At 44.0% G+C, this 27,896-nt stretch overlaps 1 protein-coding gene across 2 annotated transcripts in view; it reads right to left on the bottom strand.

The window, feature by feature from the left end:
* Window positions 1–27,896, bottom strand: part of APLP1 (amyloid beta precursor like protein 1) — a 212,823-nt gene that overhangs the window by 60,297 nt on the left and 124,630 nt on the right. For both annotated transcript variants that reach the window (XM_069201122.1, XM_069201124.1), the window contains exons 6-7: window positions 13,167–13,453; window positions 9,707–9,837 (exon numbers count right to left, since the gene is read on the bottom strand). In XM_069201122.1, the coding sequence (XP_069057223.1) occupies window positions 9,707–9,837; window positions 13,167–13,453 (418 nt within the window). The remainder of the gene's footprint in view (window positions 1–9,706; window positions 9,838–13,166; window positions 13,454–27,896) is intronic.

Below are 27,896 nucleotides of genomic sequence, written 5' to 3'. Positions count from 1 at the left end.
CAAAGTGAGGGAGATATTCAGTGCACAATTTAAGTATTTTTCTGGGAAAGATTAACACTAAGCTATGACATTCTTCCGGCAGAAAGAGATTGACTGCCCAAGCTTATCTGAACATTCCCACAGGGGAAGATGTCATTTTGCCATCTTTTTAAGTCATATTTCCATATTCAGTAAAAGAAGCCTATGCTGCAAACTGGGCTCTGCCACATAAGGACTCCCCTTATCACATTATATACCCATAAGGTCCAAACCACAAATACAACTGATATTTTTAAAAAAATGATAAAGCCCAAGTAAAGGAGATTCTCTCACTATTGAGTACTAGCAAGTTATTGAACCCTGTGCAACAGCTATGAATAACCCTTTGTTTCCAGTAGCTACGTCAGAACATTCTTACAGAATAGTCTTAGATTACCAGTCACACACGCACATTTGCCATTCAAAATTCACATAGCACAGCCCTTATGAACAACATTGTTTGTAAAAAAATTTAAAAAAAAGTATATTTCCACCTTTTTTCTGCCAAAATCTAGAACCTGAAAGCCCAGATTGAATTGCCTTTTTCTGCGTTAGACTCTCAGCATCACTTCTGCTGACTCCTTCCATGTGTACGAACAGTCCAGGATTGTTCTCAGCCCGTGTGACATCAATATTGCATGATATTGATCCAGAGGTATTGCCCTATGTAGACGACATTTATCTATCTGACAGATGATGACCTCAACACACATCTGACCTGGGTAGATCGCATTGTATTAGGAGTTGCCGATCATGGCTGTAAACTGAATTTTAGTAAAGCTAAAATTTCTTTCCCCAGTGTCCTGTTTCTAGGATATGAGCTTTCAAATGAGTGTAAGAACCGGAGTCCACTATTTCTAGAGAAGTGTGCACAACTACAACCACCAAACACCATTAAAAAAAACTACTATCTTTGTTAGGATTCTTTAATTTTGTCAGAACATACATTTCGGGTTACGAACAGAGCATAAGGCCACTATATGATTTCATTTCTACTGATTTCTCAAGCAAACATTGGACACTGCAACATACACAATTCTCAGATTACTACAGACTGACATGCTTGAAGCAAAACACTTACACACATGTGAAAACAAAACATACTTGGTATTCTAGGGGTCATTCAGGGTGCCATCGGATTCACATGTCACATTTAATGAAGACGACAGTACCAATTGCGTACAAATCACATTTATACTCAAATGCAGAAATGCATTTTGCACCAACAGAAAAAATATTGACTGCGGTTCAGATGGCGTTCAGGATAAGCGCATTATTGTTGTTACCCCAATCCCAGCCTTCCACAATGGATACAATGGTGGTGTGTGGACATCTGCAAATTTATTCAGGTTTACATTTTAACGGCAGTAGCTATTAAATTGTAATTAGTTTGCATCTTTGTATGCCAATGCCAATTATGGGCATGTTTTGCTGTGCATGCTCATTGCTGTATTCTGGAGTTCAAGTCCATTTGAATCCAGCTCGGTTCATGATTTTGGTGTGTGTGTGGTTGCGCATATGGTATTGAGATTGTTCATGTCCAGTATGTGTCATGACTGTTTGAACTGGTTTGAGCCATCATGTAGCAGTAAGTTACAATTCATTGTTCTTGGTCTTTTTGCTATTTACAAAAATGGGAAGCGTGGTGTGTCTTGGCTCTTATTTCTTTCACTGTGTTGTTTTGTGATGTGGCGTTGTAAGTGAGATTGTTGTATGTGGAATGCTATGGTAGGCGGAGCTGGAGCCGACATTGCTTCTGTTGTGTAGTGGAAGATTCTTGTAACCAAGTTGGAATTTAGTCTAATAAACCTGCTTAAGTCTGTAGCGAAAAGTATGGTCTTAATAAGCTCTACAATTATATTTTGGGTTCCAACTTTAAGAGCAGTTATTGCTTCACATGTGATTGTGTGTGGATTACAGTGGTAGCCTTTGTGGGGATTTAATGACATACCTCTGTGATCTAGGGAAATTAGTGTAAGAATGTTACACTGCTGAAAGCTAAGGAGTGGATGTAACAATTTCCTGTTCTTAGCTAGAGGTGACTACACAGTTCAGAACCAGGGGTGAATGCAACATTGCTACACTGTTCTTAGTCAGGGGTGAATGCAACAGAGCTGCACTGCTCAGAATCAGAAATGAAAACAACAGTGCTACACTGTTGTGAGCCAGGGGTGAATTCAACAGGGCTACAGTATTCAGGACCAGGAGTAAATGGTAGGAGTTGATGTAACACTTTTATACTACCTTAAGCCAGTAGTCTGAGTATATGAAACAGTGCTACACTGTTCTGAGCCAGGAGTGAATGCAACATATCCCATTTCATTTACTCCCTGTTCTTGGCCAGGAGTAAATGCAATAGTGTTACGTCGTTCTAGCTTAGACCAGTGAAGCTTTGGTCTATGGTAGGAGTAGATGTAACACCTTTATACAACCTTAAGCCAGTAGTCTGAATATACCAATATGACATTCACTGCTCTGGCTTGCTAATGAGTTATATGTTTACATTGCTGCAAACAGGAAGAGTAAATGGAACAATGTCATACTACCAAAAGAAAGCTGAAGACAATACATTACACAGGTTTGGAGCTAGGAGTGAGTATAATGCTACACTATTCTGATTGAATAGTGAAACACTGCACTGATTGAGAGGGTAAATTATCAGAGACTACTCCTTCTTGCCCTATTAACATCTTTCTGCCTTTCCCCTCTGAGAATAACAGTCGAGTTAGATGACAGACTACCGAAATCTTTTCTCCTTGAAAGGAGTGCTGGTATGATAAGTGAAGATATGAACCAATAAATTGAAATCTGGTAAGGCTCCACCTAGGGTTACTTAGTCTGTGTTGCTTCTTCCCGTTCCACCCCCATCCGTATTGATTCTTCCCCTCCCCATCCGCGTTGCTTCTTCCCTACCCCCGTCCGCGTTGCTTCTTCCCTACCCCGTCCGCGTTGCTTCTTCCCTATCCCCGTCCGCGTTGCTTCTTCCCTATCCCCGTCCGCGTTGCTTCTTCCCTATCCCCGTCCGCGTTGCTTCTTCCCTATCCCCGTCCGCGTTGTTTCTTCCCTATCCCCGTCCGCGTTGTTTCTTCCCTATCCCCGTCCGCGTTGCTTCTTCCCCTCCCAACCCAGTCTGTGTTGCTTCTTCCGCCCCCACCCCTCTTCCTTTGAGGGTTGTGTGTTTTAAAGCAGCACTAATTTTGTGTGACCGCTAATATTAAACAATCTACCTTCCATTACAGGGAAGGTAAGCACAACAAAAAAGATCCCCTCCCCGGCCCTGCACCAGTGTTCTGTGTCTTCCTCTTATAGTTCCTTATTGATTCATAAAGAATAAGGAATAGCAGTATTGTAATGACAGTCCACCCCTTGATGTGAACACTCACATAACACATCTCAGATCATGCATACACACACAGTTGTTTCAGTGCTAGCACAAAACTCCTGTTGACTCCTTCAGACATGAAGTTGGACCGTCAACTGCCCAGGAGGAAAAGCATGAGGACATCTAAGTCCAAGAGGGGCTCCAATCCCATCACTTATCTGGAAAGTATCTTGGGACAGGTTGTATGGATGAGACTGGTTTATGGATGGTGGTTTTATGTTCCTCGCTAATCACTTTAACTATTATAAGAGACCACAAAACAACCCATTCTTCCAGGCTACATCTTTCCAGGCTACTTATTTAAACTCAAGTAAAAATCGCCAGTCTAAAAGGTGCCCAAAAAAACACAGTTGCACAACTTTATCCGCCTGCATTCAAATGGTAGATACATACCAGCTGTCCCAAAGATGAGGAACTGGGTGAACAGGTTTTACCATTATTCTCCCCTGCAATTAACCAGACAGATCTTGCTCTACCACTCTACAAAGGCTTTATTAAAAGCCTTGAGAAAGACCTAGGCCTTCAATCCGTTATGGGGCAAAACCCGTACTGGTTTTAAAACACCTTTGTTCATGCATTTTTATTATAACAGTTAATGAAACCTGGAATCAGAGATTTAGAAAGATAAAACTGCATACTTAAGGGTGTATCTCAAACCCTGTACTTACAGGGTAAAGCCACCGATATACATATACAAGAAGCTGGCTGCTCCAATAAAGGAAGTCAAAGGGAGACAGAGGGCCCAGGGTCCCTGACCTTTGGATATAGATGTCACTAGTGGCTTCTGAGTAGCAAAATAGGATCATTACAAACAAAAATAGTGGAGATCAAAACCTTGTTTAATATGGTAAAAGTGATGGGGCAAATTCCCTTCCGAGCTTCGGGATGAGGGGTATTGCAGTATATGAGGTGGCTACTTCATGGCATTCAGATATATTTTAAATCAGTTAAAATACAGCAAAATCACTAGCATGTTTGAACCAGGAGGACTGGGCGATCTGCACTAAAATTTCCGACCAATTTTGGGAGAAAGGATTTACATAATGTGTGTATCTGGTACTTCTACAGAGCAAACTTAGCCACAAGGCGGCGGAGATCTGCATTTGTAGTAGTGGTGGTAGCAAGGCGTCACCACCATGCAGATGTAAGAGTTTGAGGGAATGTACAGCAGTTCTGAAGATATTTCCTGGAAGAAACTGTTTTACTTTCTTTAGAAGAAAGAGTTGATACTAGGCTATCTTTGGTTTTTGGAAATGTGTTCCTTGACCATGAGGCTGGTGTGCAGAAACCGAATGTGTAGGAAGGGTTTGTGGTGAACCCAATGGATTATAATGATAACGCTTTACCGTACTCATGGCTAAGCAAGTAATAGTGTTTGGTGGAGGCATCTCTCTATGTTTACATGTTTTATGATTCTTGCATTATTGTGATTTTAGTGAGCTACATTAGATAGTGCTATCTGGATGGCTGTCAATGCCATCCCTGAGATGAAGGTACAAAAGAGTTTCTTTAAATTAATCGGAATAACACCATTGAAGAGCGCTTGCTACTTAAATAAATGTTCATAATAAAAGTGTATTTATCCCATGTTTGATTGATTGGAGTTATTGAGAGGTAAAGCGCTCTAAACAGATGTCAGTTAACGCATGCAAGCTTAGTGAATCAGTACTTTCTGTAACATGGTTAAAGAACCTGAGTGGTCAGACTTCACCCTGGCATAGGTCTATCAGAAGGTTCGCCGGGTACAGATAACTTCTCAGTATATGACACCTCTTAGGGGCAGCTGGTATTACCTGCCCCATCGTGAAAATATCACAAAAACAAGACTTGCAAAGCCAATGGGTCTTGCCTATTCAAGAGCTATTGGTATGGCAATGTGTTTTTGCCATGTTGTACGTCAGTGTGGCTTCAGTTCAGTGTGGCTAAACATTTGTGGTGTTGAGGGTCAAAGAGTGGAGGTGGGGAGGAAGTAAAATGTTGTAGAGTGGGGAGTAGAGTGTCAGATTTGAGTGGAGGAGAGTAGAGTTCAATGGATTAGTGTCAGACAGTGTTGTGGAACAGGGTGGAGTGGGTTGGAGTGGATTGAGGTGGTGGGGTGAATTGGGATGAGTGGGGTGGACTGAATTGGGGTGAGGTGGACTGGATTGTGGTGTTCTGGAGTGGGGCAGATTAGTAAAGTGCATGTTGTTTTGGGTTGATGTGGGGCAGATTGGGGAGGGGCATGTTTTGGACTGAGTTGGGCAGATTGTTTTGGTTTGGAGTAGGTTACATTAGCGTGGGACAGATTGTTTTGGATTGGAGAGGGAAGATTGTTTTAGATTGAACTGGGGCCGATTGCTTTGGATTGGAGTGGGGCAGGTTGTTTTGGTTTGTTTTGGTTTGTTCAGAGACGGACTTGAGTGGGTCAGATTGTTTTGGATTGCAGTGGAGCAGATTGTTTGGATTCCAGTGGGGCAGATTGTTTTCGGTTGGAATGGGGCTGGATTGGAGTGGGGCAGATCAGGGTTGGGCAGATTAAACTGGAGTGGAGTGGGGCAGATTGAATTGGAGTGGGACAGATTTTGGGGGGATTTGTGTGGGGCAGGTGGTTTGGCGCTGAATGTTTTGGGCTGGAGTGGGACAGATTATTATGGAGTGGACTGTGGCAGATTGTTTTCGATTGGAATGAGACAGATTGTGTTTGAATGATGTGGGGCAGGTTGTTTTGCATTGCAGTGGGGTAGATTGTTTTGGGTGGGAGTAGGACAGACTGTTTTGGTTTGGAGTGTGGCAGACAGGTTTGGACTGGTATGGGGCAGATTGTTTTGGTTTGCAGTGGGACTGATTGGAGTGGTTCATATTGTTTTGGATTGAGTGACTCGGTTGGTTTGGGACAAATTAATTTGGGTTGGAGTGGGGCAAACTGGAGTGGAGCACATTGTTTTGTATTAGAATGGGGCAGAATGTACTGGGTTGGAGTGGGGCAGATTGTTTCGGATTGGAGTGGGGCTGATTGTTTCGGATTGGAGTGGGGCAGACTGGAGTGGGGCAGATTGTATTGGATTGTACTGGGTCAGATTGTTTTGGATTGTACTGGGGCAGATGGGAGTTGGGCAAATTGTTTTCGGTTGATATGGAGCTGGATTGGAGTGGGGCAGATCAGGGTAGGGCAGATCGAATTGGAGTGGGGCAGATTGAATTTGGTTTGGGGCAGATTGAATTGGATTGGAGTGGGGCAGATCAGGGTAGGGCAGATTGAATTAGAGTGGATTGGTGTGGGAAAGATTGCTTTGTACTGGAGTGGGCAGATTGTTTTGGATTGGAGTGGGGTAGATTGTATTGGATTGTACTGGGGTAGATTTTTTGGACTGCCTTGGGGCTGACAGGAGTGGGGCAGATTGTTTTGGATTGAGTAGGGCTGATTATTTGGGATTTGAGTGGGGCAGGTAGGTTTGGGGCAGAATGTTTTCATCTGGGGTGGGACACATTATTATGGAGTGGAGTGTGCAGATTGTTGTGGACTGGAATGAGGCAGCTTGTTTTTGATTGGAATGGGACAGATTGTTTTTGATTGTTGTGGGGCAGGTTGTTTTAAATTGCAGTGGGGTAGATTGTTTTGGATGGGAGTGGGACAGACTGTTTTGGATTGGAGTGGGGCAGATAGGTTTGGACTGTAATGGGGCAGATTGGTTTGGTCTGCAGTGTGACTGATTGAAGTGGGTCATATTGTTTTGGATTGAGTGACGCAGGTTGGTTTGGGGCAGATTATTTTGGGCTGAAGTGGGACATACTGGAGCGGTGCAGATTATTATGGAGTGGAGTGGGGCAAATTGTTTGGCATTGGAATGGGGCAGTTTGTTTTGGATTGGAGTGGGCCGATTGGAGTGGAGCACATTGTTTTGTATTAGAGTGAGGCAGATTGTTTTGGGTTGGAGTGGGGCAGATTGCTTTGGATTGGAGAGGAACTGATTGTTTAGGATTGGCGTGGGGCAGACTGGCATGAGGCAGATTGCTTTGGATTGGAGTGGGGCACACTGGAATAGGGCAGATTGCTTTGTGCTGGAGTGGGCAGATTGTTTTGGACTGGAGTGGGGCAGATTGTTTTGGATTGGAGTGGGGCAGATTGCTTTGGATTGGGGTAGATTGCTTTGGATTGGAGAGGAACTGATTGTTTAGGATTGGCGTGGGGCAGACTGGCATGAGGCAGATTGCTTTGTATTGGAGTGGGGCACACTGGAATAGGGCAGATTGCTTTGTGCTGGAGTGGGCAGATTGCTTTGGACGGGAGTGGGGCAGATTGTTTTGGATTGGAGTGGGACAGACTGGAGTGGGGCAGATTGTATTGGATTGTACTGGGTCAGATTGTTTTGGATTGTACTAGTACTGGATTGCAATGGGGCAGAAAGGAGTGGGGCAGATTAATTTGGGTTGAAGTGGGGTTGACTGCTTTGGATCAGGTGGGGCAGATCGTTTTGAATTGGAGTGGGGCAGATCAGAGACGGGCGGACTGGATTGGAGTGGGGGGGATTGGATAGGTGTGGAGCAGATTGCTTTGGATTGGAGTGGGGAAGATTGCAGTGGGGTGGATTGGGGGTGAGTGTTTTGGATTGGGGTTGATTGGGGTGTTCTACGCAATTATGTGTTAAAGCTTCATTTTGAAAATTACACAGAGGAAGAAAACAATGTTGCTTTGCAATATTTAGAACAAGATAATAGTAATCTTTCGAGAACAGGGCCCACAAGCAAAAACAAAACAAAACATGAGTGCAAAGTGACAAAAGAAGAGTTGAGGAAAAAAAAAACAAGATAATAGTCATCTTTTGAAGACGGCATCCATGACCAAAAGCAAAACAAAAAATTAGTGCAAAGTGAGAAAAGGAGACTTGGAAGACAAAAAAAAAGTTCACCTCAGAAAATACGACTGAAATTCTTTTTGTCCTGCTGGTTAAGTTTTTTCCAGTCACACACTTTCTGTTTGCAGGGCACTAGATGTTAAAAAGATCAAAATAGTATCTTAATCAAAACGGGAGCAGTGGATGAGCACTGATTAAGAAGAATCAAGCAGTGATTGGTCCCTGCTCCCCGGACAGGAACAGAACTGATGATATGCCAGCCGCGACCAATTACCAGGCTGTAAAGAAGAGTGTCATGAAATCCTACAAATGATAAGCAACGGGAGGGCTCCAAACCCTTTTTCTACATACAACAGTGTTTTGCAAACCATAGACATGCACTAGCACATGCTATCGCAGGCTTGACCCTGTACAGGCTAAGTCCGCTTTTCTTACACATAAATATGTGCAGCATTAGCAGCGTGGGCCCTGAAAAGAGAGGGACCAAGTACAAACACCTCCAACTCTCCCACCTTGTGATGGCCCTTCCATTGGGAATGTCTGAGAGGGCTAAAGCCTGCCCTGTGGTTGAGCCGAATTAATACATTTGACGTTCACTTTAAGAACTTTATATGTTCATGTGATCTAATGTGTCTTTCTGAAGTTCAAAATATGTTTATGTCTGAATACAACAGTAAACAAATATTCAAAAATAAGAGTCCAGAATGTGTAGATTCTATATACCTCAAAAGTTCATGGTAAAAGACGTCTTAGAGGTGTTGGGCTGCCAGTTTAGTATGATACAACTCACAGTAAATATTTTTACAACAGAAATTTCCTAATAAATCCACAAACCTGTTAATATAAAAAAGGCTCTGTAAATACTATTACTCCCATGAATGGTTTCAGGAATCAGGAAAATCTCAAATCTATGGTACACATGTGTTTACATCCCCCTATCTTTACTTTACATAATTTGAGAAAGGACATGTAAATCTATTCTATCCACTGGCAATGGAAGGTTTTTTTTGGGTGATAGAAATGATCAAATTCTGCTTGTTCCCAATTTCAGCCCAAGCTCTGGGCAAAATATACAATATAGTGTTTAGCGTCCACTATCACGTATTTAGATCTGTGAGAATTGCATTTTTCATTGTAGTAGCATTTTGAGTGCAGAGCAAGTATAAGTGACTTTCTGAGACTCTGCTTGTTGTGGAGGTTTTCTAGTATTGTAGGAGTGTTACTGTACCCAACCCAGCTTGCTGTTTTCATTCATTTATTTGTATCTTTGTTACTCACGCTAAGGGAGGGATGTTTGGGTTTCACAGGGCTCACCTCCAGATTTACATTTATTATGATAATAGTGGTCCATAAAGATTATGTGTAGGTCAGATATTCAGGGGCATGAGAGAAAAGCAGACACAAATCATGTATGTAGCAGTTTTGGGGTTGAAAACCCCCCCAGAAAAAGACAATTGGTTAGACAGGTTCCTACCTCGTTAATTTGCTTCATTCTACGCTCTTCCAAGTCCATCTTGGCTCGCAGGAAGTTGGCGTGTTCTGTGCCATCCCCGGGCATCTCGAAGTAAACATCCACCCCATCTGTTGGTCGTGGTGTTGGTGTGACTGTGAGGGCACAAATTTCCAAGATTGTAACCAACCACCTTCTTATCAGGGCAGCCCTGAGAACTCAGGCATTGGCAGCTCTATTCCTTATGGTAATGGGACAAGCATTTGGTCACTGGCGTTCTGTGCATCCCAAGCTATAACTTTCCTTTGATACCTCACCAGGTCCTGAGGTGTTCGTATATATTGGACCCGAATTTTCATTTTATCTTTGAGAGGTTGAACCTACTTCTTCATCTACATCACCAAGGTGTGTTTAATTCAAGTGAAAGGCCAGTATATGAGTGCCGCTGTGAAACTAACATACTGTGCAAGTGATGGTTGATGTCCTGTGTTCCCAAGAAGATCATCTATATCTTGGCTCCAATCACCTACAGTCAGATAAAGCTCACCCCATTATCTATTTCTGTCTGGAACAGACTGATCCTAGGTCCACATAATTTTAAGTGCAATCTGTGGTTCATTGTGTGCTAAAGGCATACAAAGAAGGTTGTTTCATATAAGGAAGTCCTGTAAACGTTTTATACAGACATCGGGTGGATAGGTGAAACAAATCCTAGTTTGACTTTTCACACAAGAATAAAGTCGACCAATCAGTGGAATTATAGTGGCTGAATAAGCCTGTTTTTGGTGTGCAATTATTTAAAGGCCATGTGTCAGAGTACATTCCAAAATGAATGGGGCATGGCCTCAAGAAGGGGGCTTTATTTAATGTATTAAGAAAGACATTTAGTCTGACACACTCTTGCCCGTACTTATTATGATCTAACAAGAATTTCCATCTTCAATTTTTTTCAGAGAGGTTTGCAGTGCTAGAGTAAATATGCCATCTAACAAGCTCAGAACTGAGCCAATCTTAATGAGTAACATCACATCTGGTAACTATTAACTCTCATGCTGTTACACTGTCTTATAACTTGGAACATGCACATCTTGCTCAGCACATACCTTGCAGTCTACGATATGCAAATTTAATTTATGTCCCCTTTTCTACTTCTATGGACCCTCAATCTATAATTGCAATCTCTCTCTTCCTATCCCTCTTAACTTCACCTATTGTGCCAGAAACTAAACTTGTCTGGAATACGTTGCATGTAATAAATACAAATACGCCAAAGTCTCAAGTCATCCTGACTTTCATGAAGAGCAAATCAAGATGATGCCCCTGAGAATGGGAAGGAGATGGTACTGAATCCGCAAACTTCGCTGTTAACCGAGAGACAAGCGGGCTCATGTGGGGGTTGAGGTATCCTACATCCTTGAACCTGTCTGACTCCTTATGAGGCCTTTTATCAGAATACCATTTTGAGTTCAGGGTAGCAGGGCAGCAATACCAATTTTAACTCTACGTTCTCAGATTTGTGTCTCCAGCTTACTCTTAATATTATTATTATTCTTGACTAATTTACAAACCAAGGGGCAGATTTATCTTTCTTTCACTCAGCGCAACACAACAAGCCACCTTGCTGTGCTGCGTGACAGGGCAGGAATGCGTTGTATTTACCATTATAGAGGGCATTCATGCCCTTTCCTAGCGCTGTCGCACTTTTTGGACGCAGTATTCCGATGCATTCCCAGGTCTACCGCTAATGGAATGCCCCATCATCCATTGGTGGATGCGTTAGAACACCCACACTCCACCCATGGAATGCCTCCGTGCCGCAGAGCAATGCAAGGCAGCGATTTGCATTGCCTTGCATTACTCCAGATTTATGAAGCCCTGCAGGGCCGGGCGATGCAAAACCTTGATAAATATAGACAGAGTCACTTGCCTCCCTACACTTTGGCATAGTATGTTCTCACCAACTAGTACTGCTCAGAGAAAAAGGGTTTGCCAGCCCTAAACCACTTGCAGGGGTGACTGAGCAAAGGCTTCAGCATTACGCTCTTTAGTCCAGCATCTTCCACCGTTCATCTGTTTCAATGAAACTACAGGAATCGAAAACGAGGATATGGATACTAGGACATGGTCTGAACAGACTGTCTTGAAGTGATGTATTTATTGAAGTGAAGGCCTCTTTTGGGCCTATCAGGACTAGTAATATTTTTGTGACATCAGAGTTCTCCAGTTCTACAGCAATAGCGACACGCAGGTAGCATAGCATCTGCCTGTGCTGCTGTGTGCCTCCTGCTGTGAGAGAGTGGAGATGGAGTTATGTGACAGAAAACATGTGCTGTAATATCCCTGTCCTGCCCCTTGTGCCTCAGCATTATACTTCACAGGCCTAGAGTGGCTCAAATCCCTTAGCATGGCAACGCTTAGACATCAGCAATGCTCAGACCTCCCACCATCCCTCCCCGCGAGTGACATCAGCCAAGACCCTTGTCCTCTTCTCTCCCTACAAGTGGTGTAATTCAAAGAAAAATAAAATAAGTGATTCAAGATAGTGGAATTAAAAGATTAACACAAACATAAGAATAAAGCAAAAAAAACACTCTCCCATAAGGAAATGAATAATTAAATAACTTTATGAATAAAACACATCAATGTGTCATAAACCCAGTGGTATTTGGGGCGCAGGCTATCATACAGAGATGTAAAACATGGAGTTAAACGTGTAAACAAAAACAGGGATAAAAAAAGTCCTATCATCCCACTATCATCTTGAAACATTTATTCATTTATTTTAACCATACCACCTACAGCATAGCTGTGTTTATATATTTAAGGCCCACACTTCAGTGTGATTGAATGGGCATATTCTGTTGTATGCGCATCCCCTGAGACTAACGCAATGTAGAGGCCCTTTTTCTTGCCCAAGAGTAACCTTGCATCGCCCGCAGCGGCCTCACTTCTCTCAGCAAGGGCCTCTCACATCCCAGCACACTTTAGCACCCCAGGCACTCTCACGCCCCTCAGCATGGACTCCACTTCTCAACTGATCCCTCTCTCCTCCGTCTCCCAGCAATGACCTCACATCCCTTGGCAGAGAGCCCTCAGAATCCCCAAAGTACACACTTAGAGTTGCTTATCTCTAACCCCAGCACACTCAGAATCTCTCATTGCACAGAATGGCCCCGCATACCCAGCAGTGCCCAGAACCCCTCCCCCACAGGTGACCCAGCACCACTCAGCCTGGTTACCTTCAGAAGCCAAGAAACCTCAGCACACACACGCACACACATGCAATGGGTTCACATGCCTCAGCGTGGCACAATCAGACACCCCACTACCCCCAAGGGACCTGGCTTCACTTAGGCCTAGAGCGACTGACTTCACATCTGCTGGCACGGCTCTCGTCATATCGCAGCACTAACCACTACCACTCATACTGGCAGACCTCACATCAAGCCGAAGGCTCTGCCCTCCTCCTTGTTGCTCAGCTCACCTTTGACCTCTTCCTCCGTGGTCTGAGTGGTGGTTGTGATGGTGGTCTGAGTGACGCCATATTCATAGGATTCTGGTTCAACAAAGTAGTCATCCACGACACCAAGGAACTCGTCTGTGTCATCTACAAAGTCAGTCACGTTGTCCTCCTGCCGCTCCAGCTTGACACCTTCCTCCTCTTCTTCTCCGTCATCATCATCGTCATCTTCATCATCATCGACTTCATCCTCCTCAATCACCTCCAGTGATCCCCCAGTTATGGAAACGGGGCTCTCCACTGCCTGCTCCCTATAGGTAAGCCAAAAAAAAGACCACCTCAGAAACTGCTCCAACACAAACTGAAATTCAAACAAAAGGTCACTCACTGAATTCCCCATGAATCAACTCAAGAGGTGACCACCACTTAAAGAGAGGCCAAGCACTGGTTGTGCTTGCATACTACACTTCCATTTTAACATAAGAAGGACAAGTCAATATCTTAAATGACCAAGCCCTACTAGACTGGTGTACCGCTGATGCTCAAAGTCCCCTGCACTTGTGTAGACATGTCGGTGAGTGTCCAACAGCTTACTGAAGAGTTCATGATTCACCTAACTGGTTGTTCTTGCCCAGGACAATAACGTGTCACAGTGGCATTGGTATCGAACAGCCAATAGCCTTTCACGGTTGCACTAACTGAGGACAGAGATGCGCTGAACAAGGCAGGTTATTCTGAAGCAGGGCTATGGCAGTTCTCCAGATGGTACAATACAGGTGCAGAATGACGACATTCCACATGATCAAGTTGAAGCATTTCACAGAGAAGGACAGGCAAAATGAAAAAGTGCCTTATCAGAGCACAGCAGCACTACCACCTACATGTGATGAATGAGTGGGATTAACATGCAGTCGTAAAACTACTTCTTACATATAGCTCATCATATTGCCAGCTTTACGCCCAGGGCAGGTTATGGCGGGAGAGTAGCATCCATTTTATGTACACAATTTTATTGTGTGCCACAAAATAGATGTCACAAAGAGTAACAGTGGAAGTCCACAGCGGTACTGGATTTACCTATCCAATCAGGGCCCATATTATTTATAGGGTGGACGGTGCCAGTTTGCACCATGGCACACGTTTCAAAAGTTGCGCCTGTTGCAGCCCAGAACAATGTCCTTTATTAACATGAATGCGCAGCCCCCAGGGAGGTCACGAACTTGCAGCTGCTCTAGGGGCAGCGCATTCAGTGACAGATGAGGCGGCTGCTTCCAAGCTGCTCTGAGTTTTCAGTACAGGCGGAAGCCCTCTCCACTTTACGGAGGGTACAGCAATCCCCATGAAGGTGGGTGTAGTGAGTGACTTCTTTGCGGTGCACAGTCAGTGCGCCGTCTACGGGGCCGTTTGCCTTTGAGCATCAAGTGGAGTCTCAAAATGTCTGCAGTAGAGCACGGGCTCAGAGACAAAGTGATTCCCCACTGGCATGGGACATGTTGCCAAGGAAACGATGGATGCCCTTTTATGATATTGCTGGTACTAAAGGTGTGCCAGGGGTATCAGTATTACATACACAAATGTCTGGGGCCCCTTCTGTTGTGTCTTAGTGCCTCATGCAAACATGCACAGACATCAACTTTACATTCATCAAGTTAGGTGGAAAGACACTAGTCACAAGCTTATTTTTCACAAAAGAAAAAATAAACATAAATATCAGCAAGATGAGAAAAAGATATAGAGACAGACCTACATGGAAATAGAATTTATAAAATGACAACTAGGAACCCAATATATAATTAAGCCACTATTTATGTTGACACAATCAAGCATTCGCAGAAGCTATAAATTACCAGCAGCTTCTTTTGTGGATGAAAGATGTTGACCCTTGAGAATAGATTTTCACACTTGTTCAGAACTTGGATCTTAGTAACGACCTACTCAAGGGATGCTTTCCTGGCAGAGCTTCTTAGGTTCCCTTGGGTCCTTATTAAGGACATTTGCTATGGGAGACAAGGTTGATAATCGCTACTGGTGTGTTTAAACACATCACCCTAGTCTTGGAAGGCTCCATGGTCTTCCTCCGAAGGATAAATGTTACAAGATGTGTTTGGTATTCAATTTTATCTAAATGCCTGTGGCTAAAGACTGAAACAGCACAAGACTTTAACAGGAAAAAAACAGGTCAGACTTTCTCCAGAAATACATGTATCCAAGAACCACCCACGGCCCCAACAGCGCTTGGATGCCTGGCTTCACCCTGGGGGTGCCCAGGAGTGGGCACCTCACAGGGAAAAGCCAGGAGGGGTTCCATAGCGGTATGAGTACAGCGTCTTGAGACCCTAACGGGCGAGTAGTGCGCTATACAAGTGCAAAGTTTACAGTTTTACAGTTTAAATGTACATTCAAATTGGGCCCTTGATGATGTGCCTACAACCCACAAAATGAAGGTCCCTGGGACACATCATAAGCAGAAGACGACGCTGGACAAGCAGGCAGCCAAGGTGGACATGGCCCCATCAAATGTAAGGCACTGAAGCCAAAATGGATGTGCTTCCACAGTGTGAAGTCATTGTAGCCGACCATTTATGCCGAATGAACCTCTGTTACGAGGGCCAGTCATGGGAGATAACCGTCTAGTTCTGACAATAGTCGATTTTGTTAAACAAGTTGTGTGCAAAGCAGCTGCACATGACATCTCAGGAGAGAAAATATAATGACTGAGCAGGAAGGTGGGATGCAGCAGCAACCATGGTGGGGGAACATAAATGTCCTCTCCACCAGAAATGAGAGGTTGTCTGTCCTGGGTCACGGCACAGATGGGGTTGGAGACAAGTGTATCAGCTTCCCAAACACCATCCATAATGAAACCTGGTACACTCTGGCTGAAGGTAGGTCGAGGGACTGAAAGGAGAGTGAGGAGCATGGTGACAAGACATCTACAGAAAGCTGTAATGGGAGAATCTACACAATGTAACTGTGGTCCATCTAAGTCTTCCTGCAGGATGCATAGAAAGAGGGGAAAAAAAAAACTCCATGTTTTTTTTTGGTGCAAGAAGGTCTCCCTTCCTGTACAAAAAACAACCCTGTCTGCGACCAGGTATTCTTGCACCATGGTGCAAGGGTGCCTGCATCGGCGCTAGGCAGCCCCCTGTGCGCCAGATCAGGGGGATAGAACAGAAGTGTGCCATATCTTGTAGCTACAGCACATTTCTGCCCTTTCCCTGTAGCACAGGGCAGCTCAGCAAGGTAACGTGCTGCGCTGCCCTACGCCACGGGGCTTCTAAGTGAGCGCCTAAGGGTTCACAAACCAGTGGGATGAACAGTGTCTGCTGACTTTCTATTCTGCAACAAAACAAATATGATAGAATCAATGATAGAACTTAAATGAATCTTTTTGCCTGCAAATCCAAAGATGATAAGACCACATACTAAATGCACATCTGAAATCTAAACAGCGAGGTTAAGTGAAATGGGAAAATCTCAAAAACATCTAGAAGGATTAAGGAAGGATTAACATCAATCTATTGTGATTTATAAGTATAAAGAAGAAGATAAAAAGCTAAAAGAAAAACCTAAAGCAGGTCAGGAGAACTTCTTCAAGATCAGTTACAACCTCTGCAAAATAGAAGCAGTGCTTAATTTGAGCTGGTGGGGGCCACAGCACTCATTTTTGGGGACTGGCACTTTTTCATCAGACATTTCCCTAAGGAAAGATAGGGAAACACACAAATGGGAAAGGAGGAAGAAGAGAATACAGAAAAATCATCACCAAGGGAGAAAGCATGGACCGGCAGGAGGGCAGGGAGTTTCTGGCCTGGGTTAAGGTTGCCCAAGATGTGTTCGTAACCAAGTAGCCTTGGTATTTTCCAGGCAGAGGATTAATATCGTCAGCTGCGGGCTTCTGAGCAGAGCTCTGGGCACCAGCACTCATTTTGGATGTATAGGCTGGGGACTGGGGTAGCTGAAGGTTAAGTATAATAACATAACAAAGTATGGGGACTGGGAAGGGGTAAGTGAGGCTAACACCCAGGGATCCCTAAGCAAGTACTGTGATAAGATTTTACCAGCTATGTTGACTGTTGACCAAAGGGTTAGCCCATGAATAATGTCAAAAAGGAGGGGGAGAGAGGAGAAGAGGGTTGGGATGATTTTTGCTAAATCAGAAAGATGGTCTACAAGAAGCCTGGTGAATGTGTCAACTTCAATTAGATACTAAGGGTGCAAACCCATGTGGATATGAAAGGGGTCACAGAGTTGATAACATGCTGCTGGAGGCAGCTTATGTGTAAAGCGCTCTAGAAGTACTAAGACTTGCCACAGTAGTGCCTATCTTAGGAGAAGAAGTGGCTGTACAAAGAAGTTTACTTTCCTCTTTCAGGGATATAGCAAATAGTTATTTCGACATAAAGCTAGATATGGCCCAGCCTCTTGAAGGGGAAATAGTTGAACTAATATATTTATGTTGTGCTTTACCACCACTTATGAGGCCCAAAGTTCTTCAACATATAGCACTTCATACCTTATTTAAATCCCAGGTGTTGTAAAGTACTGGTATTAATATTATTTCACAATTTAGTGGTACTCCATTCACTAGCCTTGGAAGGATGTTAGGGCGAGTTGGCCTTGCTTGGATACAAACTTCTGAAATGCTCATCACTATATATGTCAGCAGTGAACATTTAACTCAGAGCAATTTTACCAGATGTATGGTGGGGTCAAGTACCAGGCAGAATGGACAAAATAGCAGACAAGCCCTGCAGTAAACAGTGGCAACCAAGGCAGTGATCAAACAATTCCTAGTCAACCTAAAAGATTTAGGAGTTCAGAATTACTTATTGGGTTTATATGTCTTATAAGTAGATTTACTTAAGCACAACCTGCAAATGAGGAGCTAGAAATGGAAGCAACTGGTGCACCCGACTATACGGTATCAATGACTTCTACAGGAAGTGTCATGACTGTAGAGGTGGCAGTGTGGAAATAAAGAAGAGGGATAAACAACCCTTTGGAATAGCATAACAAAAAACGTACGGGAGCACCAGAGGAAGGAAAAAAAAGTAGCCCCAGGGGTAGTGAAGTAGTTTGATGCCCTAGAAGCATCGACTAAGGCCCAGCCAGAAACCTGCCTGACTAGACAACCAGGGTTACAGAGGTTAGGAGAGAAGAATTAAGGGCTGTTTGTAGCATGGACCTAACAAACACTACCCCAAAGGAGGAAGGGACAGCTCCAAGCGATGACTGAGCTGGAGAACAGTGATGGGTTGGCACACCAGGGACCAAACATGCTGACATCATTAAATACAATGCAAAGAGGTCATCCAACCATCATGGGACAGGACCAGCAACTAGAGCACACCTAGACCCCAGAAGACCACAAATAGTTGGCAATACAACTATTGACCACCATCATGGTGGTAACAAATGTTGATCTTGGGGCCATGAGACATGACCTGGCAGTCAACTCACCGAAGGCCCCTTAATAACACAAATTAATTAAATGGTCTGTCGTCTGCAAAATAAAATATGAAGCATGGAAGCAGGCTAATGGCCCAATAAATTTCCATCAGGGGGTTGGCCAAATAACTGATCAATGGGGACTGATGCTCAAAAAACTTCAAGCTCATCTTTGTAACAGAGCGCTGCCCGGTCAAATGGGGGACAAAAAGAATAGGGTGGATAATAAGTTAGTATCCAAGGAATGATTACAGCATAAAAGAGAAATCTGCAGGCAGAAAGATGCTACAAGAGGATCAAAACTCCAGCATCAAATGCACTAAGGAAGTCGGCACGGAAAGACTACAAAAGAGCACTATGGATAATGAAGGCTAAAGAGACGGAAGAACGCTGGAAACATCTGGTAACATTGTTGCCATCTAATAAAAGCAGATAATTTTGGGATTACATCAGCACATTGCTCTATGATTCTAAAACAAGTACTAACATTATCTCTGCCAGCGACTGGGTAAGGCATGTTGGAAATCTCTATGTGAACTCAAAATATGAAGAGGATCAAGTTCTCAATGCTGGTATCAATGAATTGGATGGGCTAGATGATAAATCTGCTCCTATCACTATTAAAACTGTGCTAACAATCCTTGGCAAAATGAGGCCGGATGGGGCTCCTGGTCCCAATGGTCTACCAGGAGAAGAGTATCTTTAGAGAAGATCAAGCTTTCTTGGATGTACCGCTCTATTTAATGATTGCTTACACTTGACGGTGGTTCCGGCGGCTTGGAAGGGCTCAATACTTCAACCCATTTATAAAATAGGGGATACTACCTGGCCTGAAAACTATAGGCTGATAGCCTTATTGGACATAGATGGCAAAGCATATGCAAGGGTTTTGCTATAAGAGTTAGAAGAACGGATCTCAGCAAATGGCATCATCCCACCATATCAAACAGGTTTCAGACCTAGCTCCTCTACATAAGACAATGTCCTGGCACTCCCATATCTTGGCCAACAAGCACTACAATCAACATCTCCTCCACTCTTTGCATGTTTCATTGATTATAGCGTGGCTTTCGATGGGGTGGTGTGGCACACCCTTTGGAAGAAATCAGCGTCCTGGGGGATTACAAGGAAATTGCTAGCTTCAGTAAGGGCCCCTCTGACACTTGGGTGAGAATAAAAAACAAATCACAAAAACATGTGTGACCAGGAAGATCTTTACCAACAAAGGCCTAAAACAGGGCTGTGTTTTGCCCCCACCCTCTTTAAATTATATACAGCTGATTTGGGTGCCGAATTGCTCAGAGGAAATACGTTCCCACCGAGGCTGGGGCAATTGGTGCTCCCTATAATACAATACGCGGACGATATGGTCTTGCTCGCCCAAACCTGGATTGGGCTCAAAAGGGGTCTTGACATACTGCATGACTACAATGAAAGGAATGCATTAAGAGCAAATGCAGAAAAAAAACAAAAGTCCTGGTCTTCAGCCATCAGACAAGAAATCTGCATAGAATATGGAAACCTGGACCTTTAAGCATAGAGATGGAAGATAAATAACACTACTTGGGGGTTTGGCTATCAAATATGGGGAGAACAACATACCAGGCAGTGGCACTGACTTCCAAAGCAGTGAAAATCTCCTATGCCTTAGCAAAACTCCATCAACGGCTTAAGGCACCTACATTTGAGCCATTAAGCAGGGTGATAAGAGCAAAATTGCTACCCGCAATTACCTACGGCCATTTGGCATTTCCGGGCAAATTGACAGCCACACTAGAGAATGCCCAGATGAGAGCCCACAAAAGGATCCTCAAGATCCCTAGACCAACAAGGCAAAATTGATATGATAAAGCTTTATCAAAGTGTCAGCAGGGCAGAGGCACGCAACCCCAGGGGGGCCTTGAAAGTAATCTTCAAAAATAAAACAAGTAGTTGGGACATCTATTTGACACAGGCTGAGGAACAGTTCAACCTAGCCCCTTCCTGTTCCACAGACCATGCCATCACGAAAGTGGTACTGAAGAAAAAACTGAAAGAACTTGGTGTGCAAGCCTCTAGAGACAAAGATATCTCAACAGTCAGGGACATCAGTGGAGCCGATGGCTTGCTCGAATCTTATGTAACCACCAAAGGTCAGCCTTATCTAAAAGCACCTTTCGGAGAGCGAGCGTTCTAGAACATTCTGCAGATGCGCCTTTTAACTTTACCTGCCTGGAAATATCAGCGGAAGTGGAGTATCGCCCAAGGGCACGTGCACGAATGCACGCTGTGTAAATACCATACTGAATCGATAACACATCTTGTATGCTGTTGCCCATGATGAGCGTCTGAAAGGCGCCTATTACTAAAACCCCTGTTCCTGAAACATAGGGTGAGAACATATAACAAAGCTTTAAGACTTATTTTTAATGCAGTGGTCTCCATGGAACTAGCCTGTTTCGGATTATTTATTTTTTACAAGCTGTGCCTAGCCTTACATCAGGCAAGGAGCCAAACTAGCATGGCTACAGTGGAGGGAGGGGGGCCTATAAAGAAACGGCTTTGATGAAATGGCTCCTGCCATCTAAGCTATCCCTCCCTTCCACTTAACGGCCCTGGATGACGAGCTGAGACAGGTAACCTATGCATAGCAGCTCCCCGGCTGGTATGCATTTTGTTGAGTTGGTCCCGGGAACGTTGGATATGGTACTGGGTTAACAGATGAACAATTAGCTGGTGCCCACAGAAGGAGGCATAATGGGTACTCATTTTGTGTAAACAGCTGGTGTTTTGGGGACCCCAGGGTGAGACTCACTTCTGGGTTTTTGTTGTATTTTACTGTACTTAGAGATAGAAGGTGCAATGATCAGGCACCCTCATAGGCGCTAGGCGGGACTATGCCGCTTAATGAGCTTTGGCATTTGAAGGGTGCTTTTTGTTGTTTACTTTTATTTTTCCTTTTAATTTATTTTAATATGTTGTAACCATTTTAATTAATCATGCAATAAAGATTCATACTCTAACTGCTCAGCTCCCAATCAACCTTTGGTACATAGGGCAAACAGGACCAGTCCCAGCTAGCAAGTGATTGTTGACCAAGTATGTCAAAATAGACAATACACAAATAAAAGAAGAATGTGGGTGAGTGGAGATAAGGTTCAACAGAACGAAAAAACCATGAACAAAACATGCACAATATGAAATATAGCAACAATTAAGAAGGCCAGCAGCAAATAGGCTTGAGCAGAACTTGCGGAGTTTCACTCTGTGGAATTCCATGGAGTTACATAAAAACTCCACGAGATTCTGTGGAGTTCTGGGAGCCGGTGGAATTTGGGCACATCACGTTGCTTGGGTTGATTTTTAGCGCCAGGAACTTGTTCAGTGCTGTAAAATCATTCACAAGGTGCTGTTGGTTTCTGCTGCTCGAGTAGATTTTCTACTCAAATGGCAGCTTTCTCAACGTGTTGCAACCTGCTGTGACCACCAGTTTTGAGAAATCTCACTGGAATGAGTTCTAGCACCCGAAAATCACACTAGGGAACTCAAATTCTCACTCACCAACTTTACGTTGGCGAGCCACACGTGAGAAAAAATTCCACCATGCTGCGGTTGGCAGAGTTTTGCTGGAGCAAAACTTCACAGACTGCTGGCGGAGCGGAGTTTTCACCCAACCATAGCAGCAAACATGAGCTCCTCTGCCTGTAATTCAAAGGAGGATTGAAGCCTTAGAAAAAATAAACAAGCAAAAAAAAGTTAAAGACAGAAGAAGAAGAGTTTAGAAGTAGATGAACAGAAGAAAGAGGAAAATATGGAAGGCATCCTAGAAGGTTTAGAAGACAAACAAATCGGGCATTTAATCCAGACATTCTCAATGAAGAAAATGGAACAAACTTTGAAGAAAATTAGTTATTTAAGAAGCTAGAATTTGGGAACTACACATTGGACTGCTTCAAGGGGAGCAAAACAATGATGACTGAGAAAGCAGATCCTGGAATAGTATTAGTAATTAAGAGCTGGCAAAATGTAGAGACCTTCATCAATAAATGGTCCTAGAGGCAGTAAAATATCCAGTCCAAAGATTTTACAGGTGAATAGGTGCACAGGACACCAGCATCTTAATCCCAAAGCGCTTACTTTATATTGATTTAACCCAAATCCTACATTTCTGGCACCAAGAAAGAACCATAGTGAAATAAGTGGACTATAATGAATAACATACAATGAAAACAAGAGTAGCAGTATTATTCACAGACTTTCAGAGAAGTAAACAGTATCTTTTCGACATAGAAAAGCAAAATACAAGTGTTATGATAAGGCAGTCACAGCCAAAAGCTACAGCCAAAGCTGAATATCAAATAATTTGCAAGTTTGTAGAAGTGGCAGAATAAAATGATAAGAGAGATGTGCCACAGTATAAGTAAACAAGAGACAGGATAATAAGAGAATGAATCACCTACACCAAGCTAAATATGCAATACAAAATGGTTTCAAGTGGCCACCACATATTTAACCCCTACACAAAATTTAATATTTAATTGTTAGACAAAAGGAGACTAGGTCAACAGAGAAGTTGAATTCACACATGCCTGGTGGCAAAAGCTGAAGGCAAAGAGCACCAAGCCAGAGTTAGAAATGCATTAATGTGGAAACTGAAGTGAAGAGAAAAACAGGGAAAAGTCCTTGAGAGATTCAGTCAAGGTCTTGCTACATAAGAAGGGGGCATTTTGAAATGAGTAAAGAACTGCAGCGTTATGCTTTTTAGCAAAGAAAAGCGATCACCCAGACAGTAACACAACTGAGGCACCTGCAATAAAAGATGCCTCTAAAAAAACAGCATCCTTACTACTACTTTCCAACACAAGAAAAATTCAAGTGTACACATGGCCTTGTCTGCACAAAGTGGCAGAGAGCTAAATGGCTAGCTATGGGTTTATCGGATGACGGAGACTGACTATAGCCAGAAAAAGTGGATGGAAAGGAAGAGAGAAGAGCTGTGTAAGCTTACATCTTTCCAGAAAATAGACAAAAAACATTACAAACACACCTAGCTTAGAAACCAAAAATATTTAGGGAAAGCTACCGCTGAGCAGCGAGCAATATTCAAGTCAGGTCAGCTGCATACAAGGCAGTTTTGAAGAGAGAGGCAATATTTTTCAAGAAGATAAGACAAATCAAGGAGAAATAAAAAAAAAACATAGGAAAAGTTCTGAAAAGGAATAATGAATGGGAGACCACAAAACAGGAAACTGACAATGCACAAGAAGAAGTGAGAATAAGCACAGGCAGAAATTACAGACAAATAAGTCCAAACAAAGAATATATATCTGTAGAAATGAAACACATCTGACAAACAGGACAGTAGGGGAAGAAGGGACCAGGGGCACCCAACATGCAAACAACAATATGACATGATGATAGCAGAACAAAAGGCAAATATGCACCTACTTCAATAATTCATAAGAGGTGTTTACAGAACCCAAGGGTTCGCAAATATAGAAACAACCTTAGCAGAAACCCAACAGCAAAGGGAAAGAATAGGAGCAACCTACCACACTAAAAAAGATTTGAAAAACATATGCAAAAATACCAGATACCCTATCCTCCCCCGTAGAGAACTCAGTAGATAAAATCAGGATAAGTCCAACTAAATGTCAGCAGATCTACTTAACCAGTAGTATCCAGAAATAGGCAACACCCAAGGAGCATGTTTCTCATAGTCTTGCCAGAGAGGAGCTCTAAATGGAGGTGATAGTGACCCATATTCTAACAAAAATAACAACCCTAACTGACTGATCAGAACTGAAAAGACTCACATGGGTAGTTCTGCCCATATTATGATCAAACCAGAACTGATCCAAAACCACAGATTGGCAATCTCCCCATAGACCGCAGGCTGGGCCTATGCCCGGCGGCCAGAGAATGGGACTCTGCCCGGGGGCCATAGACTGGGACTCTGGGAATGGACCACAGATTGATAGTATGCTAATGGGCCACAGATTGGTACTCTGCCAGTGGACCAAAATATCAGCCAAAATACCACAAAATGACAGCAATTGAATGTTATCATGACCCTGAGCTCCGGTACAGGTGCAAATAAAAAATAACAAAAATAAGCATTGCCAATAGATCTTGCCCTATAGGAACTATTGGCTTTGTCAATGTCTTACGTGGACTCCGAGCTTTAGATGCAGTGGATGGCTTCCTCGCATTCAGCAGCCTCAACACATACCGCTAGTGGTCTCCCAGTGATCTGCAAGCCTTTTCAGTCCTGCCCCACCCCAGCAGGGCCGGGAATGGGACAGTGACCCCAGATTCCTACCTCAGTGGCATGTTTGAACTTCAATAAGGGTTTCTGCTCCAGGCATCCCTGTAAGTTCAAACATGAGTGCTCTAAATGTGGTGGTAAGCACCCGGTCACACAATGTTTCTCACTCAATAGCCCAGCGGAACATTGGAGAGCGGCTAAGGGTAGAGGAATGCAAGGCGCTCCTGCGCCAAAGGGCGCCTACGCCAATTAAGCTTGCGGTATTGCTGCCATGGCTGCGCATGTACCAGATAAGGACATGGCGAACAAATTGGAATGGGGTTTTCAAGAAGGGTTTCAAATAGGTTACCAGGGGCTGAGACAAAGGAGATGGGCGGACAATTAGTGATCTGCCAAAGTTATGCCTCAGGTGGTAGCAGACAAATTGGAAAAGGAAGTTGCTGAAGGTAGAATTGTGGGCCCCTTTTTCGAATGGCCTATGGCTGACTTGTTGATCTCACCTCTGGGTGTGGTCCCCAAAAAAGCAGCTGGAGTTTTGTCTCATCCATCATTTGTCGTGGCCGGAGGGAGCATTGGTGAATGATTTTATTGCACCTGAAGACACTCGGTGGTTTATGCGTCCGTTGACGATGTCATCCAGCTTGTTCGGGGATGTGGTAGGGGTCTCAGTTAACAAAGTGCGACATCAAGGCACCTTTCAGGCTTTTGCCCATTCATCCAGAGGCTTTTGGGTTATTGGGTATGCAGATGGATGGGGCGATTTTTTGGTGGACACAGTCCTCCCGATGGGCTGCGCCATCTCATGTGCACTTTTTGAGATGTTTAGCACATTCCTACAGTGGGTTTTTGTGAACGTGTGCAGACATCGGGAGGTGATTCATTATCTGGATGATTTTTTGTTTGTGGATAAGGCTGGCTCCAACTCTTGTGGACAGGTGTTGTCAGGTTTTGGAGAGATTGGCTGGTGAAATGGGTGTTCCATAGGCTCCCGAGAAGACTGAGAGTCCCAGTTGTGTATTTACTTTTTTGGAAAATTGAGCTGGACACGGTGAGCCTGGTAGCTCGTTTGCCACGATGGAAGGTTGTGGAGATTTTGGATTTTGAGACAGGTTTGATCCTTGCATAAGATTGAATTACGCAGGGTACAGCAGCTGTTGGGTTGCCTTAATTTTGCCTGCAGGGTTGTCAAAGGGGGTAGGACTTTTTGCAGGCACCTTGGGCTTGCCATGTCAGATGCTTCCCTTCCGCATCACAGGATTCGAGTGTCAGTGGGCTTACAAGAGGATGTCAGAGTGTGGGAAACTTTCTTGACTCAGTTTAATGGTGTTTCCATGATGTTTCGCGAGGAGTATCTGGTCTGACAGGTACAAATATTTTCAGATGCTGCAGGGGTTGCTGGTTTCGGTCTTTTTTTTGTGATGGAAGGTGGTGCGTGGAACAGTGGCTGGCATGTTGGTGGCAACACGGTAGAAGTATCGCTGTTTTAGAGGTTTTTTTTCTCCACTTTTGGTGGCTTTGACGGTTTGGGGGGGTGAACTGGCTAACAGGATGGTGGTGTTTCACATGGACAACATGACGGTGGTAGAACTAGTGAACAGGCAGAGGGCAAAGAATGTGAGGGTGTTGTGGTTATTGAGATGTTTCGCGCTCAGATGTTTGTCGCTGAATGTTATCTTTAAAGCAGTACACATTCCAGGGGTAACCAATGCTATTGCAGATTCCCTGTCTCGTTCACAGTGGCACCGTTTTCGTAGTTAGGCGCCAGAAGCAGAGCGGCACAAAACAGCGATGCCGGCTGACATTTGGGAATGGGGGGGGCGTGATGATCATTGAGCTGGTAGAGATGTCCCTAGAGGAATCCACTTGGAGAAATTATCATCTGGCATGGTTGGAATTTCAGAGTTTTGAAAATTTTGAGGGGAATTTTTGGCTTCAGAATGAGTTCATGCTGCAGTCTCGTACACTGCGTTTTGTGATGTTCTTAATCAAGAAAGGTTTGTCTCCTGCAATGATTGGGGGCAAGTTGGCAGGGGTTTCATTGTATGGAAAATTGTTTTTTGGTTGGGACCCAGCGAAAGACGATATTCTGGGGAGAATGTTGAAAGGGTGGGATAGGACTAGGGGGCATTTGGGTAAGGAGGCAAGGGAACCCATCACATCTGAGCTGTTGCTGGAGCAGTTGCATTTGTTGCCGGTTTGTTGTTCGGATGCGCTTGAGCTGGCTTTGTTTCGTTTATGCATGGTGTGGATGTTTTTGGGGGCTTTTCGTATGTCAGAACTTTTGGGAGTGGGAAAAAAGGTAGGAGTGAGACGGCTGATGTTGCCTGAGCGGATAACTTTTATGCATATGGCTGTGGAAGTCTAAGACGGATCAGATGGGGGGGGGGGGGGGAGGAGTGGGTTTAGTTGGAGAAAGGGGGAAATACAGCGGCTTGTCCGGTAAAGGAGTGGCGCAGTTTTCAGTCACAGGTGCATACCGGTGAAGATGCCAATGGAGCGAAGATAATGGCTTTTCAATTGTTGGCGGTGTTGCGGACAGCGCTACGACGCATAGGGAGAAGGGCACAGTGCTATGGGACACATTCTTTCAGAATAGGGGCAGCTACTGCGGCAGCACAGTTGGGATGGGATGGGATTGGGCTCAGATTAAACGGGTTGGTAGGTAGAGATCTAGCTGCTGTGAGCAAAATGTGCGGCCTTAGTTGGGGGGGCGGGGTTAAGGGCTTGGGGAAGAGAATGATGTATTTCAAGTGCTTGTTTGGCAAGCTTGTTGACTTTTATTCTTCTTCCAGGTTGCGTAGAGGGCTCCAGGAGTGAAAAAATGGTCACTTGGATGGCGAGCCATTCATTTATAAACTGGGCGGCGAAATATGCCGAGCGACAGATCTATGGACGATCTGCCGAGTTGCCGTCATTAAGTTGTTTGGTGGAGGAAAAGTGGCATGAGGTGGGATAACCTGCTTCACTTTTTAACATCCATGATGCCAAATTGGGGTTGCCCAGATCTACTGGTATTTCGCCTGGGGGGAGAACGATCTGGTAAGGCTTTCGGGGCT

The sequence above is a fragment of the Pleurodeles waltl genome, chromosome 7, assembly GCF_031143425.1.
Source record: "Pleurodeles waltl isolate 20211129_DDA chromosome 7, aPleWal1.hap1.20221129, whole genome shotgun sequence".
Taxonomy (NCBI): domain Eukaryota; kingdom Metazoa; phylum Chordata; class Amphibia; order Caudata; family Salamandridae; genus Pleurodeles; species Pleurodeles waltl.
Note: the sequence above shows the minus strand (reverse complement) of the source record. Positions and strands in the feature narration are given on the sequence as shown.